General features: G+C 38.9%; 1 protein-coding gene across 5 annotated transcripts in view; it reads right to left on the bottom strand.

Annotated features, from left to right (window-relative positions):
* The window catches only part of SLC24A2 (solute carrier family 24 member 2), a 113,806-nt gene that overhangs the window by 18,375 nt on the left and 73,275 nt on the right, over nt 1-22,156 (bottom strand). For 4 of the 5 annotated variants that reach the window (XM_077171085.1, XM_077171086.1, XM_054652318.2 and 1 more), the window contains exons 5-7: nt 21,336-21,386; nt 13,891-13,986; nt 12,159-12,244 (exon numbers count right to left, since the gene is read on the bottom strand). In XM_077171085.1, coding sequence (XP_077027200.1) covers nt 12,159-12,244; nt 13,891-13,986; nt 21,336-21,386 — 233 coding nt within the window. The remainder of the gene's footprint in view (nt 1-12,158; nt 12,245-13,890; nt 13,987-21,335; nt 21,387-22,156) is intronic. The other variant, XM_054652319.2, reaches the window with a different exon arrangement.

Raw genomic sequence — 22,156 nt, 5'->3', positions numbered from 1 at the left:
CACCATATGTTGATATTGTTAATAACATTCTACTTACTGCCAGTTTTGAAGAACTGATCTTGATTATTCCACTATTGTTAACTTCCAAATTCTTGAACTACCTGAACTGATCAGTACTTACAGAAGCAAGCTCAGCTCTTAGCTTGGGCTTTTTCACTATGAAGCTCTTAGCTTGGGCTTTTTCACCTGACATTAATGGACTGGAAGCAAACTCCTATTTACCTCTTGACACACTAATGAGTTGCAGCTACTTTTGAGTTGCGTGTTAATGTTAACAGAGGACAATATTTTGCTAAGCCCTATACTTTGTGAAACTCCCAAGTTGCCCGCTTGTATGACAACAGTAAAGTACACAGGTCATAATGGCTATAATCATTAAAAACATTTTAAAAATGTATGACCACAATTTGTAGCACTCAACACAGTACTTCAGAGACTCCTGAACTTCTTAAGAGGCTAGCTTTTGCCTTTAGCTTTCAGCTCCTCACTGAAATGGACATACTATGCTTCATTGCTGGAAATCTACTGAAGCCTGACTTCAGAGGAGCTGTGCTGGAGGAGATGTTTGTGAGGCTACTTCCTAAACCCAAATCCATTCACTTTCCATTCAGGTTGATGCATTTGGGGTGCGAAAATCAACCTGAGACACAGGCTCAGCTTTGAATCATGATGACTGATATAAAATTTGAGCACAAAAGGACCAATTGAAGGGTTGCCTAGGTAACTCTTTCTGAATGGCCTCTGTGTAATTCAATCAGCCAACTCAGCTGGAATAAAGCTTTCTAAGTGACTGCTGCATAAACAGCACTGAGTGGCAAAGTACTTCCTGAATTGCCATCTTTAGAGACTAGCCATGATTAGCAGTTATATTTAATCACAACAAAACTTTATATTAGTCTGAGTTTGCACATAAGTCTTAAAAATATCTAGACAGCAATGCCTACACTGTCGTTCATGCAATACAGAACAGTACACACATATGGCTCAACACTGGGCCTTGTTCTATTCTCACGCCTGTGTCAAACATCTCTGGGTGTGCATGAGCACAGAGGCAGTGTGAGTGGCTATAGCAAAGAGCCATAAAGAATTGCTTTTGGGCATTGCCAGATGTCTCCTGAGAAACCTTGATCTATCTGTTCAAGATTTTTCCCCTTCCAGTTGTCCTCCATCATCCCTTTCCCCAAGACAACTATCCCCAAAATCTAATGCCAAATACAAGCTCACAGTGCAGGCAAAACGCTTTCTTGCTATTTAACTCCAGGATACATTACAATGTTGCAGAATGGATATTCTTTTCCGATTTTGTAAAATGGATTTGGCATCTGATTTTCAACACTGACCTTACAGAAACCAGTGGAATTAATGAACTTCAAAGTATTTGTAGATCTAGCTTCCATGAATTTCAAAGCAATACTAAATTTTCCACTGATGTTGAAGAAAAGAATGGGAAATCATTTCGGCAAACCACACAAATGCGAGCATCATGCTGTGGACTAAGCAGCAGTGACAGAAAATTACTCAGCACAGATTTATGGCAGAGACTGCATGCACTGTCTCTGTCTCCAGCCACATACATACTGAATATGCACTATCACAGTCTGTAGAAACTAATCCTGAAAATATAGTTTTATTTCAGTCTGTACAATGAAAACTCTGTACTTGGAATGTTCAGTAGGATTATATTCTGCAATGCTGAGAAGAAAACGCAATTATAACATGATATATACTGAGGAATTCAATTGCCTAAACATACATTTTAGATACCTTCTGGTATCTGCCTTGACCTCTACATGCTCTAACAGAAGTGAAGGATATTCTGCTCACTTTATGGCACACCTGCCACCACTGTGCAAAGATCTCAATTTTTTTAGGGTAGCCAAAGTGCTACTACCTACCCATCTCCACTCCAAAACTCACTCCCTGCTATGACTCAGTAGCTAATTAACTTCAATGATACTGGGCTGGACATATGGGAAAGCTGCATCACCTGATATGATTTTCTTTCTAGTTTCTTTCTAATGGATTATCACCTGATTAACTCTGGCAATAATCCATTAGAAAGAAACTGCGGCATTAGGTCAGAACAAAAGCCAATTTACACCAGTATCTTACAGATATGGGCATTCAGAGACTAAGCATTAGAATATGGCATATTTTTCATCTTCCACCAATTCATAGAATCATAGCAATATTTAGGCTGGGAAAGACATTTTAGATCATAAAGTCCAGCCATGAACAGAACACTGCCAGCTCCATCACGAAATCATGTCCCTAGCCACCCTACCTACACATATTCTAAATACTTCCATGAATGGTGACACAACCACTTTTATGCTTGATAATCGATCCAATGCTTGACAACCCTTTCCATGAAGCAATTGTTTTCTCTGATCTTTCTCTGACACATCCTGAGGCCACTTCCTCTTGTGCTGTCGCTTGGTGCTTGGGATAAGAGGTTGACCCCTACCTAGCTACGCCCTCCTTTCAGGCAATGTAGAGAGTGATAAGGGCTCCACTGAGCTTCATTTTCTCCAGGCTGAAAGACCCACCTTCCTCAGCTGCTTCCCACAGGACTTGTGCTCCAGACCCATGACCAGCTCCATTGTCCTCCTTGGACACACTACAGCAATTCAATGTCTTTCTTGTAGTGAGGGGCGCAAAAGTGAACACAGGATTTGAGATGTGGCCTTATCTGTACAGCAGGAAAATCACTGCCCTGGCCCTGCTGGCCACACTATTGCTAATACGAGCCAGGATGCCACTGGACCTCTTGGGCACAGCTGGCTCGTGATTAGTTGCTGTAGGCCAGCACAGAATCACAGCATCATAGAATATCAGGGTTGGAAGGGACCTCTGAAGATCTAGACTAAATGACTCCTTCTTTCCCACCATGAAGTTTTTCATTCCCCAGCCTGTAGCATTGTTGCATAGGGTTGTTCTTACCCAAAGGCAAGCCACAGCATCTGGCCTTACTGAACCTCATACCACTGGCATCAGCCCATGGATCCAGCCTGTCCAACCCCTCTGAAGAGCCTTCCTACCTCCCAGAAAATCAACACTCCCACCCAAATTGCATCATCTGCAAAGTGACAGGGTGTACTTGATCCCCTCCTCCAAATTATCAGTAAAGACATTAGGCAAGACTGGCCCCAGTACAGAGAACACCACCAGTGACTGATAGCTGGATTAAGCTCCATTCACCACCACTCTTTGAGCCCTGGCATCCACACCCAGTCCACTCCTCCACACCATGGAAAGCCAGTATCTCCAGAGGAATGATGTGGGCAATGGTGTCAAATGCTTTACTAAGCTCCAAGTAGACAACATCCATAGCCTTTCCCACATTTACTACATGAGTCAATTTGTCATAGAAGGAGATCAGGTTGGTCAAGCAGGATTTGCGTCTGACAAACCCAGGCTGGCAGGGCACGACCCCCTTGATGTCCTGCATGTGCTGTGTGATGGCACTCAGGGTGATCTGCTTCATGACCATCCCTGGCACCGAGGTCACACTGACAGGCCTACAGTTCTCCAGATCCTCCTTCCCAACCCTTCCTGTAGCTGGGCATTACATTTGCCAACTCCAGTCAACTGGGACCTCCCTAGTTAGCCAGGACTGCTGGTAATGATGCCAAGTGGCTTGTGAGCACTTCCATCAGAACTCTGAGTACTCTTGAGTGGATCCCATCCACTCAAGATTCAGAGATTCATGTGTGTTAAATGTGGCCATTTCCCCTTTGATTATGGGGGCTTCATTCTGCTCCCCATCCTTGTCTTCCAGCCCAGGGGTCTGATTGACCCTGATGACAGCCAATCTTGCTGTTAAAGAATAAGGCAAAAAAAGGCATTCTGTATCTCAGCCTTCCTCTTATTCCTTGTTGCAATGTTTGCTATTGTATCCAAGAAACCCTCCTTCTGCTGCTCATGTCTTTCTAGAACACCTTTTATTTCTAGAAACACCTTTCATTGTCTTTAACTGCAGAAGCCAAATTAAGTTCTAGATGGGCTTTGGCCCATCTAATTTTCTCCCTGCATTACCTCACAATATCCTTGTAGTCCTCCTCAGCTGCCTATGCCTTCTTCCAAAGGTCATAAACTCTCCATTTTTTTCCTGAGTTCAGCCTGAACTGTGTTCAGCCAGTCCAGTCTTCTTCCAGACAGCTCCTCTTTCAGCACCTAAGGACAGCCTGCTCCTGCACCTTTAAGATTGTTTTCTCAAACAGTGTTCAGCCTTCCTGCACTCCCTTGTCCCCTTGGGACCACATCCCAAGGAACACTATCAGCCAGTCCTGTAAACAGGCCAAAGTCTGCCCCCTGGAAGTCCCAGGCAATTCTGGCAGTTCTGCTGACCCCTTCCTTACAGCTCTGGTTATAAAAAGAAGCTCTCCTTTTGCGGTCTCTGTGCCCAAGATGGCCTCTGGCCACCACAGCTCCCTCTAATCCTCTGTTCACAAGCAGCAGGTCCAGCTGGGCACCTTCCCTGGCTCACCCACTGTGAGAGAAGTACCAAGGCATGTTTCACACAGCTCAGAAACCTCCTGGGCTGTCCCCTTTCTGCTATGTTATATTTCCAGCAGGTACCTGGTATGCTGAAGTGTCCCAGAAGAAAAAGGTCCAGCAATTGTAAGATTTCCTCCACTGCTTTTAGTATATTTTTGTCTTTCTCTTTGAACTGGTTAGACGGTCTGTACTGGACTCCCACCAGGATATTGATTTTGTTAGTCTTACCTCTACATACTCAACCCTTTTATCACCATCATCAAGCTCTAGAAAGTCAAATACTCTGTAACACACAGGGCTACCACACCACCTCTTCTTCTTTGCCTATCCCTTCTGAAGAGTTTATGGCCACCTATTGCATCACTCCAGTTGTGTAAGTAATCCCACCATGTTTATGTTACTACAATTACGTGATAGCTTTCCATCTGCTCAATGGCTTCCAGGCCCTCCTGTTTGTTGTGCATGCTGCATACATTGGCATAGATGCACTTCAGGTGGGCTATCAGTCCTGTCATATATTGGGTGGGAAGAAGCCTTAATTACTATGTGACTGTTCTCAGGTGCTTGTTGTTTCTAATGGATTGATGATGATTAGGTCTTTGCAGCTGTATATGGATCTTGACCTGCCACCTCCACTGAGATGGTGAAGGTGCAATGTGAATTAGGACAGGGACATTTCAAATGTACTTTGGTATACTCAGCACACAACGGAGCAGACCGAAGGACTGCAATAGCACGCTGCTCCTCAAACATTGATGTGCCACTCTTAGGCTTATCTCTAACATGCCTGGTTTCATTCCTTTCTTCTTTCAAATCTAGTTTAAGGCTCTTTCAGTAAGCCCTGCTAACCCTTTGCCCCTTTGAGACAGGTGTGCCCAGTCTGTGATCAGCAGGCCCAGGCTTGTTTAAGCCAAGCCATGATAAAACCCCCTAAAATTCTGCTGGTGATACCATTCTTGGAGCAAATTATTTACCTTCTGAGTCTTCCTGTTTCTTCTAGTATCATATCCTGTGACTGGAAGAATACAGAATGACATACTTGTACCCCTCATCTCTTAACTAGTCTTTAAAGATTTAGGCATAGATGCATTTGATCTTCACATATAATAGTTTTTATTATGTTTCTATGAAATCCTTACTAATTCTGTCATAATTCTTTTTACTCTTTATGCATAGGATCCTCTTTTCTTCTTGCAGATGTTTGAGACTGTCTTTTTGTTATAGAGACATCTGCAGTGCTGAATATCAAACGTATACTAATGCCTAGATGGGATAATTGTGGTACCCTGGCATATATTTTATTATTGTTATTATTATTATTAATGACAATAAGGAAATAAATCCTCTATTATGAAAATGTGCTCTTTGCATCTTAAGAAATCAGATTAGAAGTGCTATTCTGCTTGGTGTTTTCTTTCATATACCTGTAAAAAATACTCTTTTAAACCAATCTACATACCTTCAAAACTCTATTCTTGCTACTTCAGCTCTTCTTTTATTTAAATCATTAAAAACAATTAAAAGGGTACAAAATCTATGGATGTTCCATATTTCACAGTTCTTTATGCAAGAGCATCTATCAAATACTTACCTGTAATCCCAGGGAAGAAAGCACTTACTGGTTTGCTCAGGACTCTTTTAGAAACATGGGTTGGTGTGGGTTAGAAGGGACCTTACAGATCACCTTGTTCCAACCTCCCTGCCATGGACAGAGACCTCTTCCACTAGACCAGATTGTTCAAAGCCCCAGGCTGGCCTTGAACGCTTCCACAGCTCCAACTGGAACATTCACAACATCTCTGGGCAACCTTTTCCAGTACCTCACCACCCTCAGATGAACAATTTCTTCTTAGTATCTGATCTAAACCTATCCAATTTTCCCAGTAAAATTTTTCCAAACAGAGGAAATGATGGTGTGTTCACATTACATAAACAATACAAACAGACAGTGACATTTCATCCACAATTATTTTGTTTATAAACAACAGCTTATAGCAAGCTCTATCTGCCAAAGTCACAAGGTAGTCACTCCTTCTAGCAAGCACCCCAAAATCACTGTCTCCATAGAGGCTTACAGTCATATTACATTAGGAAAAACAACATGAAACAGAATTTTACACTTTTTTTCCACACATTAGGAGGAAATGGAAAACAAGTACAAAGAACCACCTCAAACTTACCAGAAATACTGAATCTGCCACTCTTCACCAACTACTCCTATGGTATAACAGCTGTAACATATGAACTATAAATACCATATTCTGAGGATTAATCTTAGTCCACCTAAAATGAAGAGCTAAGCTATAAATTCACATGCTTGTACATTTCTTGTGCATTCTGAATGCTAATACAATTAATCAATATAGAATTAGCATGAGGTCTCCAGAAGAAAGGAAACTCAAGACAGGAATTATACACAGTTCCATTTGCTTATGCTATAGTATGGACATTGTACCACTTATAAAGAGGCAATTTCTTTCTTTGCTGCAAAGGACTGCTCAGGTCTTCTTTTGTTTTGGGGTGGATTTTTTGTTTGTTTTTTTGCTTGTTTGTGAGGTTTTTTTTGGAAATGAGCTCTGTAGAACCCAACTTTTCACAATGAGTAAGTCAAGAAAAATAGATGTGACTGTCATCTCAAATGTTCTCTATCTGAGAGGTATATAGTGATTTTCAAAATTGCGGTTTATTTTTTTCTTTGGAAGGGCACATCTCACATTAATCTATTTCACTAGAAAGGCAGAGAGTGTAGGCAATACTCTATGAACAGCCTCAAGTCTCTGCCTTCTGCTTCTTGTCTGTAAGCCACATCACTCATTTTTCTTCTCCTACAAGTAATTAAAAAAAAAAAGGGGAAGAAGGTGAGATAGTAAGTTAGTAGAAGAGTAGGCAATTTCTGGGGTGACTAAGAAAACAACATCTTTCCTCACAAATTCTTGAGTAAAATTCAACCAGGCAATAATATTAAATCCATTAGCTTTCAGAATGCATTCTGTATATGTGTATACTCTTCTTAGGACAGCTAATTTGTGCTAATCCTTGCTGTACCATTACTGAAAAGAGCTACCTTTAGAGTGGACCCTACAGGAAGGAGTAAGGTCAGGTAGGTGTTTGGTTCAGATTCTCCTCTTGCTGCTTATGTTCTCTTGGGCACTTGAAGAAATAAGTAAAATTACAGGTTCCAAACTGATATGCTTGTTTTTATGCTATGTTATTGCCAGCACTCTTAGGGGAATTTGAGAAGAAATTCTCAGAATGTAACACACAAACCAGTGAGCTCACCTGGAGAAATAACAGCTATGATATCATGGAGATACTTCTACTTAATTTTCAAGTAAGTCAAATGGGTCATACAGAAGCAAAAAATGTGGAGTAGGCAACTGAGTACATTGTGAAAATAAAGATCAACTCCTTTTGATAGCAGCACCTTCTCTTTAAGTTGCAATGAGCAAACAAGATGGAGACATTTCCTTTAGGCCAAGTGTGGCAACTGAAGAAATATTTGGGCTTTGGAAAATAACCTTTTTATGATGAATCAAACAACTACCAGGGATGCTGGAATATATCACAGCCTTGCGACAAAGGCTGCACTAATCTTCGCTTATGCTATCTCTCTATGAAATAGTAATGTTTAACATAACTCAGATTAATACCCTGAGACAGAGAATGCAATGCTCCTCACATTGTCACCAAACTAACTTGCTGTGAATGGAATGAGTGCTCCAGGGCAGGGGAGATATGTCCCAGTCAATGCTCTGTCCCGAAATGGTGCTGCTGCTCTTCAGTTAGGAAGGCAAAACATGCTTTGCCAGACTGTTGCTCAGGTAAGTGGATTAAATCCAGTGCAAGCAATGAAGCCTTTGCACCACTCTCCTATGACATAAAAATTGCCTTATATTTCCATGGAAAAGTTATCTCAGTCATGGTTGGCATGTAAATACTTTCCAGTGGGGTTTCCACGGAAACAGGAAAAGCGGTGCGCATGTGTGCGTGTGTGTGTGTGTATGTTCGTGCATGTGTGCGTGTGTGTGGGGGCGGCAGGAAAAGGTGTTATCTTCAGATTGGAAACTATTTTTAGGTAAGCCACAGGTTAAAACAGCTACCAAATGCTAGTTAAGAAGGTGGCAGGGGGTGGAACTGGACTTCTCAGAAGGATCACATTTTGAAGGGCGCTTTATAAAACATTTAATGAGCTAGTAAGTGTCCTTTCAGTCTTCCTTCATTTTCTTGTGCATGTTTGGTACCACTCTATCAAGTGGTATTATATAACAGAGTCTTCTCCTCTGTGGCAACCTGCTAAAGGTTAAGAGAAAGAATGCTGTAAGTAGAACAAAATCCCCAAGGAAGATGCAATATCCAGCAGAAAGGAAGGCAATTTCTGACTTCAAATAAAGCAGTAATGTCTTACAGATGGTATGGTGGGAGGAGGTATTGTTCCCTCCTGTGCTGGCTAAGAAATAGGAAGGAGACTGTAGCCGTCTGTCCTTCTTAGTTGATGATCCCAGTTTTATCAAAGAGTAGGATATCAGCTGCTACTTAAAGTAAAGTGGGGCGATAAGACTCTCACTATCTGGCAGAAATGTTGCTGGGTACATTTTCTGGACACCTTTTTTGAATTTCTGCATTAGGAGAGAGTTTTTCTTGTTGCTCAAGGGCTTGGGCTAGAAAGAGAACAGCTGAATTTCCGTGGAGCACAGTGGAGTAAGAAAAATGAGAGTTAAAGTCTAGGAAAAAGGGAAAGGGAAAAGCAAGACAGTTGAATTTGGAAGAGAGAAATGAAGACATTAAACCAAAACAAAACAAACTCCCAAATAAACTAGGTGAAATCTACCTAGTTATGACACCTTGCAGAAGTCATTAACTTGACAGTGTCCTAGCATCTGTCTTTTGTGGTGTTTCAGCTCTGTGTAAGCCTTTCCTTCTTTTTGAAAAAGAAGAAAAGGAGAAAAGACAAAGAATTTGGGAAAAAATATAAAGAGGTTCCTTAAAAGCCCTTAAAGAAACCAGGAAACTACATAATGGCAATTGGGAGTATTATCCTTAAAAAAAAAAATATTTTTCAAGTATATAAAAATCAAAATACAATATGAAAGCTATTTGTTTCTCCTTTGCTTGCAGTCTTAGCCTGGACCATCTTTTCACAAGGGTCTTTTCCTCAACTTTGTAATTTTAAAATAATAGGGAATTTATAAGTAAAATGGACTTATGTGCATATTCTGTTTTTACTAGAGGAACATAGAATATTTAATGTACTTATTTTCAGACAATTCTAGCTCCAATATAGAGATTGATATTCTAAAATGCTTGTTTTCAGGGATTTAGACCCAGACACTATAATCTGCATCAGTAAAAAGTAAGAAAAAACCCAGAAATATGCTTGTTTTGCAAGATGGGAAAGCATGAAGACCATAGTGGAACTTGACAATGGAGGAGAAAGAACAATATTCTGTTTTTACTAGAGGAACATAGAATATTTAATGTACTTATTTTCAGACAATTCTAGCTCCAATATAGAGATTGATATTCTAAAATGCTTGTTTTCAGGGATTTAGACCCAGACACTATAATCTGCATCAGTAAAAAGTAAGAAAAAACCCAGAAATATGCTTGTTTTGCAAGATGGGAAAGCATGAAGACCATAGTGGAACTTGACAATGGAGGAGAAAGAACAAGATGCTTATGCAGGTCTTCTGTACCATCATGGCAAACAAACTTCACATTGACCTGCCATGTGTCTAGAGCCATTTCTCATCCTGCGGTTTTCAGGACAGCATTTTTTCCCCCCAAAGGCATACTTGAAGCTTTGTCAGTCCAGACTGACAGTCCAGAGTGCCAGTTGTCTCTAGTTTTCTCAGTTCTAAATTATCATTACCACAACATGGAGGCACTAACATTTTTTTGGAGGGATTTTTGTAAGCAGCACTTATGGATCACAAAACCTTATCCTTAGACTACACAAGTGGAAAACCAGAGACAAGTAATTTTATACTGTCTTTCCATATTCTGGCACTACAGCAATCCCTTTTGCATTAGAGTGAGGAAAAATAATCTAAATTTCAAGCTGCTTGATTGAATTCTACTTAGAAACAGAAGCAAATGGTATCAATATACAATGGGGAACACTTGGTTACAAAAAGATCAAAATTCAAGACCATTTGTAGGTAAAGTTTTGAAAAGCTAAAAAGAAGGCCTAGGAGGGCAATGACCAAGTTACCTTCTTCAAATTGTTATATTCATCAATGGAAATGGTTACAGAAATGCTATGAGTTGTTGCCTGCAAACTTTGTCTTCTATAAATTGAGAGTAATCTTATTAGTGTCCGTTAAGTCAATACACAGAGAAGAAGGAAACTGAACCACCCATTGTTAGCTCCAAAATGATGCTAGAGTTTGGAAAGATGTTTAAGGAAGCCATATACAAAAAGCCAGGAAATACATTGAGGGGAGCCTCTGGTATACTACAGACTTGGCAGAGACCCTGACAAGGAAGTAAGGTCCTAAGTATTATGGAAGCCTATTTACTTGTTCCATGGATGAGTAGACTATTTGTATTACAACTTCTCAAAAATTCCAGTATGTACTTTTAAATTACAAAATATGTTTCAGCAATACTCAAGCAGCCTAAGAAAGCTGCCAGGTTAACACTGAAAGAGGACAAAATTGGAAAGGCCACTGGGGAGGAATCCAGCATGGACCATCTCAAAATGCTGTTAGTAGACTGCTAATTTTTATTTTGACAGCAGATACCTGAAATACTTTCATTCAGATTGATGAAGCTAAATCTGCAGACTCATTCCTCCACCAGAGGAGGAACAAACTGCCCTGCTTTGCTCTATTGTGCCATTTGGATAAGGATAAATAATGTATCCCACATCTAATACAGAAGAATCATTGTTCAGGATGTCCTAATACTTGCTGAAATTAACATAAAAGTTCCAAAGCCTGCATAACTGCAAATTTAAACTGTCTAAAGGGAGATGAAAGGAATTGCACATTGCTGAGTAATGTACTCTTGCAATAATTTTCCCTTCTTCCCCTGCAGTGGATTGAGACTGAAAACATTATCTCAAATGATAAAGCTCTTTGACCTTGCAAATTTCTGAAGCCTAGGAAATGTTTTATTACAATGTAAATTAAAAGCATGTGGACATTGCTGTGATACATGATTGCTTAAGATTGCTTTTTCTTCATTGTTTCCACTGAACATACTCAGTGGGACAAAAACCTTATGAAGCAAGATAACAGAAGGCCGGATGCAGAAGTTTGTGTACAGGTCATCTTTCATAATAAATTTTGACTATTTCATGATGCACATCATGACAGGTTCTCTCTAAGAGAACAGGTTTTGTGCCATGTGACAAGCAATTTCTATTAGCTATATTTATGGCTTCAAACATCTTATCTGTAAAGTAAAAATGCATTTCCCAAAAGAATAGATTCCAGACTCCTACCTTACCTTACACTAAAGGGCAGGGACAGAAGGCAAGATCTTTTACATATGGCAAACTGGGTTCAGCTGTAAATGAAAACTAAATATTATGTAGTCACTTCATACTGTCAGCTTCTTTCTATTAAGATGTTTGCTTTCAGTGAAAAGCACAATCAAACATGCAATATATTTGCTAACACAAGAATAAAAAGAAGAATAAAAAAGTCATTAACCTCTTCAACATTATGGGCGATTCCATTCTGCACTGGTCCTGAATCACTTGGTGGTGTTACTGCAACTTCCACTTTTGCACCTTTCTCTGTGGCACCATCCATAGATAAGAGAGGGAAAACAACAGATCAGAATATTAAATTACAAATATACTATTGAAATAGCTGTCATATATTCAGTCTGAGCAAATGATCAAATACTAATGTTGAGTCAACATCTGTGTTAAAAGAGAAAGAAAAGAATTTGCCTAGTACACATTTTCAATAAAAATCTTATAAGCAATGAGCTAGCATTTTGAGAAATATCTAAGTTCATTGCAATATTCAGTGCTCTTTGTTTAAGCTAAATGCACTGAGCCTAATACTTCAGGTAGAAAGTGACATAGAGCATTCACCCCTGACTTTATAGAATGCACCATCCTGAATATAGGTGAGGGGATATATTCAGCAATGAAAGCTTTATAACACACTAACCCCTGCAATTGGCAAAGTCAAAGCTTCAAAGCTGTAATCCTGCTGTCTTCCCTGCAAAAATGTGGGAAAGAATAAACATATGGTGTAATAATATCTAATAATATCTAATAATAGAGGACGATCTTTAAACCAGAATCCTGCAGTCCTTGTTCTAAACTTGCACAGGAATTAAAGGAATAAAGTCAGGCCTTAGATTTATGATGCCAAATTTATTAAAATTTATTCTTACTTTGACTATCTTGGAATTCTCTAAGCGGTAATTACCTCTATAAGTATGTGGTACATAAAGGTGTCAATGGCCCAAAATCCCTTGGACAATACAAAGTAAGGGGGAATAGCAATATGAAATGCCTTACTCAAGTTCAACATGCCTTATGGCATGCTCTTGTACATAGAAGTAAATACAGCTGTCTAGTTACATTACTGCTATCCTGAGATTCTTCTAAATTAAAAATCTGAGATCACAGCCACAGCAGAGTGCCAGACTATCTGTAATTATTTCAGTATATGTGTGTTGTCTCTTAACCCCACACTCAGCATTTTTGTTTATTAACAGACCGTCCCAACCAACTGCCTGATTTTGGAAGCAAATACTATGTAAACATAACACAAGGTCAGAAAATGTGTCAAGTAATAAAATTATTCAGATTTTATTGGACACATTTGTATCTGGTTTTCTAATGCAGATAATAGGATGAGGTAAAGTAGAGAAAACAGGTCATGGTACAGATTTTCCTTTAGCATAGGAACTTTGGAACTAAAATAAAAGTTCTTGCCTTAATGGCAAACTCTAGTAAGTCAATTTTCCACAATTTGCATAGATGGGCCTCAGTGACTCCCAGAAAGCAGTACACAGACAAATCAAATCTTAAATATGAAGGTGATGCTTTTTGTGATGAGGGTGGGACCATATAAAGCACATCTTCTACTAGAGCATTTCAATAAATTAATTAAATTTTTCTGTATATATGGCAAGGAAATTTTGCCTCTCTTTCACTTCAACACATAACCAAAATCAGCTTTGCTTTTTTCTTTTCAACCTGCCTGGAAGGCTTTCTATATGCCTTGACTGGCTTTCTATTCTTGCATTTAACTTCTGTCCCATCCATAAATTTCATATTCTTTGGTACAGAGAATCAGAGTATTTTTGCTAAAATAGCACATGTAATGTAGGAGAAAGTAATGATTAAAAATTTTCAAACAAAATAAAACAGTGAAAGAGACTCTCAGGCAAGTGATAAATCTGCAGTGCTGCACTCACCATGATTAGCCGCTCCATTCTGCCTTTCACTGTCTTCCACCTGGCACTTTTTTTTGGCAATCTTATGCAGAATTGAGGCCCTTTCCTTGAACTTTCCTAAAAGAAAACATTGTCGTTATTACAATGCAGCCATTTTGAGATGCTAAGTTTATTTTCCATAGCTTAGTCTCCATAGATCACTGCTGATAATCCGTTTCAATTCCTCCTCAAACAGCAAATATGCTATTAAACATTATCTCATGTTCCCATTTACAGGGTTGGGGATTTTTTCTTTCTTTCTTTTTTTTGTAGAAATAAAAATGTAATTTTTTTTGAGAACTCGGCAATGAATAGAACAAGAAATTGAAACCAAAAGCTATGATTTTTCTTTGGAAGAAGATAGTACAGTTTCATCTATAAATATGCTGGTGTAAGATTTCAGCTGAAGCAGATGATGAATACAGATGAATCAAGAGATCATAAATAAAAACAAACTGTTTCAGTTCTCATTTAGTAGTACTGTAGAACAAAATTTCATATTAACACATATATTGCATTAGAGTGAGTGTGGTCAGTTTTGTCACTTTGGACTTATTTATGTGTCTGTGACTTCTGCTCACTTCAGTGCTTGGTAAAATTATGAAGAAGATTATTCTGGGATTTACTGAAAAACACCTGAAAGACAACACTATCACTTATCACAGCCAGCATGGCTTCATGAGAGGAAAGTCCTGCTTATCTAACCTGATTTCCTTTTATGATAAGGTAACACACCCTGTTGATAAACGTCAACTAATTTATGTGATCTTTTTGGATTTCAGTAAATTTTTAAATACTGTCTCTCACAGGTTCCTTCTGGACAAAATGTGCAGCCCACAGCTGGATAAACACATCATGGGATGGGTGAGCAACTGGGCCACGGGTCAGGCACAAAGGGTTCCAGAGAGTGGGGTGACATCAGACTGGGGACCTGTCGCTAGTGGGGTTCCACAGGGCCCCATGCTCGGCCCTCTGCTCTTCAACATCTTCAAAAATGACTTGGATGTAGAACTGGAAGGAATACTCAGCAAGTTCCCAAAAAGGGAGGAGCTGCTGACTCCCTCAAAAGGCAGGGAGACCCTGAAGAGAAACCTTGACAAAGCAGGGCAATCACCAACCATATGAAGTTGAACAAGAGAAAGTGCTGGACTCTGCATCTGGGATGGGACAACCCTGGATGTATGGACAGACTGGGAATGAGGTGCTGTAAGCAGTGCCATGGAAAGGGACCTGGGGGTCCTGGCAAGTTGAACATGGTCAGCAGTGCCCTGGCAGCCAGGAGGGCCAACCCTGTCCTGGGGGGCATCAGGCACAGCATCACAGCTGGGCAAGGGAGGGGATTGTCCTGCTCTGCTCTGAGCTGGGACAGCCTCACCTCCAGTGCTGGGGGCTGGATGGGAGTGTCACGATATGAGAAAGACATGAAACTGTTAGAAAGTGTCCAAAGGAGGACTACGAAGATGGTGAAGGGCCTTGAGGGGAAGCTGTATGAGGAGCAGCTGAGGTCACTTGGTCTGCTCAGCCTGAAGAACAGGAGACTGAGGGGAGACCTCACTGCCGTTAAAATTTCCTTGTGAGGGGAAGAGGAGGGGCAGGCTCTGAGCTCTTCTCTGTGGTGACAGAGACAGCACCTGAGGGAATGGCCTGAAGCTGTGTCAGGGGAGGTTTATGTTGGATGTTAGAAAAAGGTTCTTCACCCTGAGGGTGGTTGGGCACAGGAACAGCTCCCAAGGAGGTGGTCCCAGCACCAGCCTGAGAGAGCTCAAGAAGTGTTTGGACAGTGCTCTCAGGCACACGGTGTGACTCTTGGGGCTTTCCTGTGGCAGGAATTGGGCTTGATGATCCTTGTGGGTGCCTTCCAACTCAGCATATTCTGAGATTCAGAAGGGGAAGAAGAAGTCTCCAGAATACATGATTTTCATATCAGATTCTTAGAGATAATTTTTCTTCTAAACCTGCCAGGTTGGGGCTTTTTTTGGCTCCCATGAAGTTAACCATGCAGCTCAACCTCTACACTCCCTAGGGCAACACACTCTGCAGAAGTCCCAGGTTTTGTCACTCTTTATTGACCACTGTGTCCAAATGATACACTAAAACAAGGTAATGTCAAAGATGTCAATATTAGGTGAAAAGAAACCTTTTTCTGCCTTCATAGCTCTTTCTATGTAAGGACTCTTTGGACATCTTACGACAGCCTATGATGCGTAGAAAGTTGATGTATCTGCCTTTACTGATTTATCCTGATTGCTATTGCACTTTAAGCATTTTAAAATATTTTTAGACATTTAACTGGTGGCTATTTTACAGCACATTTCCTAATTAAAAAAGCTATTACAATACAGGGCCTGTAGCTCTTTTAATTCTTCATCTCCAGTCAAAAAATTCTATTGAAAACTCTTGGTGTCCCTGCAGCAAAACCAGCACAGACTTAAGACCAGAAGATATTTCAATGGAGTTACATGAAAGACTAACAGTGGAAAGTAAAAGTAAGAAATCATGAATTAATTCAGTTATTTGGATAACACTCACTTCTTGCCAAGCTAAAAACTTGGAGAAATTCCAAGCATACAAGGATAAATCATTAGTCAGGAAAGAAATCCTCTCTTCCCTCCTTAAAATGGAAGCTTCACACCCCTGTACCCACACTTTTGCATATGGAGAAGCATATGAGCAATTCACAGTGACTAGCAGCTATCATTTGCTGAGAAGTGGAACTAATTTCTCAACAGCAAACCACTTGGAAAGTAATAAAAATACCACAAATATTTAATGAGCCATACTGTCCTTTCTGCAGTCCCCACCTTTTCACAAATACATCATGCTCCCCAAAAAAAAGAAAAAGAAAAAAAAAAGGAAAAAAGAAAAAAAAAAATCAAAATTAGCAATTCACAATGTTTTGCAAATATTATCTTTTTTGGCACCCAGAGTTAAATGCCTGCAGAATAGTATTCAAGCATAGAACACAATCATAAATAACAAAGCATCTCATTATTTCATTGCACAGGGTAAGAGGCAGAGATTCTAGTTAGATGGGAAGAAGTAACAAAGAGTTAAAAAGAGAGAGAGTGAGAGAAAGAACAGGAATTTTTTGGGATAGCATAAAAGAGAAAAAAACAGAAAAAAATATGAATCACATCCTCAAATATTTTAGGCCAAAATGCTGAGTCATGGTGGTTCCTAACTTATTTTGAAAGAGTGGCAGCATTTAAAACTACTTATCTAGAAGAATGAGTAGATATTAAAAGGTGCCTCATATAATTTCAGTCCCCTAAAGGATTGTGCTAGCTTTCAGATTCCAATTCAGCATTATATGTTTGAGAATTCAGCTTGTAATGCCACATATATAGAAATGCATTTTGTGCAAGCAATGAAATTGATGCAGCTAGCACATTTCTGAAAAATATCTGTGGAGCCATCCATGTCCCCACTTATTCCAAGATGGTGTAGGACCTTTCAATTAAAGGTCCAGTTTTAGAGGTTAAGGATATTCTAGTATTTTATTTGAGACTGTGTGAAACTGTGTAGGTTTTCTTAACAGAGAAACATGGCCACTATTGAACTGAAAAGAAAATGTCTCCGCAGAGATTCACACTGGTTTAGATTAGCTTAATTGAATGTGACATCCATTTTTTTCGCATTTACAAAAACCTCTCAGCATCTTTAGAAAGAATTTCTGACACTGACTTTTAATGATTTTAAGTTACACCATTTCATTCAGGAGACTGTTTCACAGTTGTAAGTCACTGTCATGAAAGTTAAAATCAACATATGCAATGGAAAATGTCTTTTGTTTTATTTTTATTTCTCAATAGATGTATGATTCAGTTTACATTGTTTTACACCATTACCTTCGATAAGATTCACTCAATGTAGTTAACAAAAGTGCAAGGAAATTATTAAAAAAGAGAATTAACTATCAAAAACATGAAACTGACAAAAGCAGTAGTACTGGCCTGCATGAAGACAGTACTGAAATATAGAAAAGACCACAGAGCAATGCACCCTCCCTGCTTCCCACCCTCCATCCCTTTCTCTACCATTTTCCTCCTTTAAACCAAACCAAAACTTTTTCACTGAAGGGGAGGCACAGAGCTACCAAGAAAAAGGATCAGCTGAGGATGTATCTAAGTCATTCAAATTTTCAGAAAGCCACAAAGGTCAATCTTAGGCACAGATCTTCCCTCGTGTCTTTTTTCTTATCTTTAGGTGGGGTCATTAAATAAAGCAAGCATCTTATGTCACTCTTGTTTCTAGAAGGTAGGTGCCTGTGTTTCCTCTGGAACAGTCCTATGTACTATGGTTTGACTATGTAACAGAGCTTTTCACAGCAGGTGGCATAATGAGAGTTTAGATGAATGACAATGCATGCTTCCATGGACCTAAAATAGGACAGATCTAGGTTCACTAAACTCCAACAGATTTGGCAGCTTATTTTAGTTTGCAAAGAATGAAGTAAAAGGAAGAGGTGATCAAGGCCAGATGATTATCAAAGAAGGTAGCTTAAAACTACATTGGTCTTTGTTTGAATAGATACAAACAAATCATTATTGTATAATGTAGATATACGTTGATCTGCATGAGTAACTCCAGCTGGCATCAGTTGGCAGAGATTCTCCTCCTGATAAAGGATATATTAAAAAGCCAATCCTTTATCTACAAACTAAATTGCAGTCTACAGGTTCCCTGGGTCAGAAAAATATCTGATTTGACATGAAAACAGTTCTTCAGAAATTCACTCATTTGAAAAATTCAGGACTCTACCACTTGCCTTGTTTTCAGTCTGTGATCAAAGGAAACATACTGCATCTAGCTGTAGCCAAGCTTTCATGAGCCTGAACATGTCAAATCTGTGGCTGTTGAGCACTCTGAACTGTACTTACTAATTCTGCTTATGACGTGCCGTGGAAGATAATTAGTGAGTGACTACCAATCTAAATCCAGAAATCCACCTTACATGCTTTCTCCTTTAAGATAAAGCAGAAGTATCAAATGAAAACACATGCAATTTTGTCATGTTGTAGACTATTGGTGGAGCACAAGATTAGAGTGAGGGTCTCTTCTCATCTTGTGGGGCACATTTACTCTCTCAGTTTGACCTGATTAATCTAAAATTAATTTAAAGTCACTTTCAGACCAAAGAGAAATGATCAAAACAATAGAAATCAGTTTCTAATATATGGAGCACAATGGCTCTCTGGCCATTAGGATGAATCTGATTGTGTATTATAGCTTAACCATTGATTCTTGTCCCTGATTGTTCTGATGCAGCAGGAAGAATAAATGCACCTGAGTTTTTTCACTGCAGGAGACTGAAAGAATATTCTGTATCTCCACTCCAGGCTTGAGGACTGGACATAAGGATGTCACAAAAAAATCAATGGATTTGTAACTGGATTTATGTATTCCTGTGACTAAGCTGCTGTGCAAAAGGTACAAAATCCTCAGTCATAAAAAGGAAGAGAAGAAGTAAATGGGTAACACAAGTAAGTGTGATGCAGAGTGATAGCAACTAAACTTCAGAAAATCCAAACAGAAAGCTGAAAATATAGTACACTTCAATCAAAATACAACTTGTGAGATATACTAATCATTACTTGCCTCGTGAAAGACAAGTGAAAATTATGATGGTTGTATTTGAGAAGGTAAATTGCATCATAGACTCTTGTCAATGTTAGTGTTTCTAAAGACAACTTACTTTTGATTTCTGCTACTGGATTTTTCCTGTGGCTACACTATGGTTCTGAAATATTTATTCATGAGAAATGCATTCTGAGATGACATTGAATACTAAAAGCATTACTTCTGCATAGGCACAGGAATAATATACATCTATGTATGTATTATACTGCAACACGTGTTTCCCTACAACTACATTTAGATGCCAATAGAATATTGATGAATCTCAGAAGGCTACTTTTGAAATAACAGATATGATACTTCACTATAAAAAATAAAAACCTTAACATACTCACATTTAAGGCTACAATAAGAAATTACCTTTTTATCTTGATTGTAATGAAGACTGAAGTAAAACACACTGCAAAAGCTTTATCTCTGGTAGCCATATTGGAGTGGCCCAGGTTAATGGCTCCTTACAGGTTCTTGAGAGGTGTATTTAAGCAACATAGACACTACTGTTCACTTGTTAAAATCTACTTTCATAATCTTTTTTTATATTGGTACCACCCCTGTGAACCAGATGCTTAATCTGGGCAATGGAGCGCAGCGAGGCAAGACCATTCTATGAGCTCAGGCCTGACACAGATGAAAACAGCATCTCCCAACACCTGGTGCAAATGTGCACAGGACCATCTCCCACAGCCTGCCCCAGAACCAGATGGTTATATTTGTGTATCAACAGCAAATGCAGAAAGAGGGAAACAGGCCTTATCACTTTCCATCCTCCCTGAGGAATGATCATGAGTAAGTCATGCAATGAAGATTCTCTTAAAATGTTCAAGATTACTCAACACTAGAAAGGAACTGTGTTTTTAAAAAGAGAGAATTAATACTGTTATTATACAAATACTGTTATTTGTCCTAAATTCCCAAGATTAAAAACAAGTGTGAATAGGTGGCTAACTTTTCTACAGGCCTCAAGATTTTCCCCATCCCCAAACATGCTGCTAATCTCTAAATTTAACATAATGAAAACATCTGTCTGGAATTATAATCAGAATGATGGACAAGAGGCCTTGATCCTACAATCAGGTCTCAGTTCAGGGATAATTCCAAATTGTAGAAATGCTAATTGCACTAGGACAAAAAGCATGTGTTGGAAATTTAGTATGGAGTTAACTGCTTTCCTGAATTAGTATGATAGAACTGCAGTGCTTTTGAATCAGCAGAAAAATTTCCTGAGATTTCACTGAGCCCTGATTCAGGCCCTAATTACTTCCTTCTTAAATTGCTAGAATGAGGATTTCAAACTGCAATTTTTTTTGCATTGCAATCAAGCATACAATTAATATTCCAGGAATAAACACGCCTAGTTTTTAAAGGTTATTCATTGCTTTTCAATAATAAAGTAAACTGAAGTCACTTAGCAATTGTTCAAGTGATTTAAAAATCTATAAATTAATTTCCCTTCTTGAATGCATTGTAAAACACGGCATCAAATAAGCACCTACAATCTATGTTATACTGTGCCATATAATCTGCAAGTATGGTTTTGCATATGTTCTTTGCAAAAAGTATCCCATTGTATTTTCTTACCTGAAATAGCAGAACTGAAATGTTGAAAACAAAGACTTGAAAAAAGAGTTGTAACTGACTGAGCCACCAATAAACACATGCAAAAATGAGTTATTCAAAAATGGAGAAAATGAAAATAGGACCAAGAAAAACAAAGAAAAATGTAAACACAAAAAAGACACTCAGAGGGCTTCAAAAAAAGCTCATACAAACAATTCTAAAATATTTCTTACCTTCTTCAGTCATTGTGTCATAATATTTTAGGTTTCCATATGATCCAAGCTCTATAACATCACAGTAAAAGACACAGAGATAAGGAACCAGCAGACATTAAAGAAATGTACATGTTTTTGCATGTGCTTCATAAACTGGAACAGTGATTATGCAAAACATTTTCCAGGACAACGAAACACAGATTACAGAAATGGCACTGCTTTCCCCCTCCAGAATTTCACAAGTCATTGACTTTAGCTAAAGTGTTAAACTTGCTAAAGTGAGATGTAGGAGAAGCACTGAAATCTAAAACTTAGCCTTTTCAAGTTTCTTGCCAATTTGGTGTCTTTACATCTGGGAAAAGATAATAAACCTTGAGAGTACCTAAACAGCAGCAATTTTGCATACTAAGCTCATTTATCATTCCCCGGGTCAGACATTCAAAAACGTCTGTATCCAAATTAAACAAAAAAGTTTCAAAACACATAATTTTAGGAGCTGTTCATAATGCAGTCTCCCAAACACTGTTTTGATACCAGTGCTGATATTGCCTGGCTTTAGAGGGGCTACTTAATTTAAACACTCTCTTGTCACTTTTGAAATCAGAAAAATAGTTACTTGCCTCATCAGGTGATATGACGCCTAAATTCATTCAATCATTCAATCTGTCTGAAAATAGTGCATTACCAGATTCTATCAGGGCATTAAAAAGAATGGAATGCAAAGGTCTCCAGATCTTTAGGGCTACTACTGTTTGTTTCTGCGTGATAAAATTTTGCATAAAATCACCTTTTTACTACAGTGGCTTTACACTATTTTTTGAAGTGCTTTTTTCTTAACA

Source organism: Agelaius phoeniceus, chromosome Z (assembly GCF_051311805.1).
Source record: "Agelaius phoeniceus isolate bAgePho1 chromosome Z, bAgePho1.hap1, whole genome shotgun sequence".
Classification (NCBI taxonomy): domain Eukaryota; kingdom Metazoa; phylum Chordata; class Aves; order Passeriformes; family Icteridae; genus Agelaius; species Agelaius phoeniceus.
The sequence above is the reverse complement of the archived record's forward strand: the minus strand, read 5'-3'. Positions and strand labels throughout refer to the sequence as shown.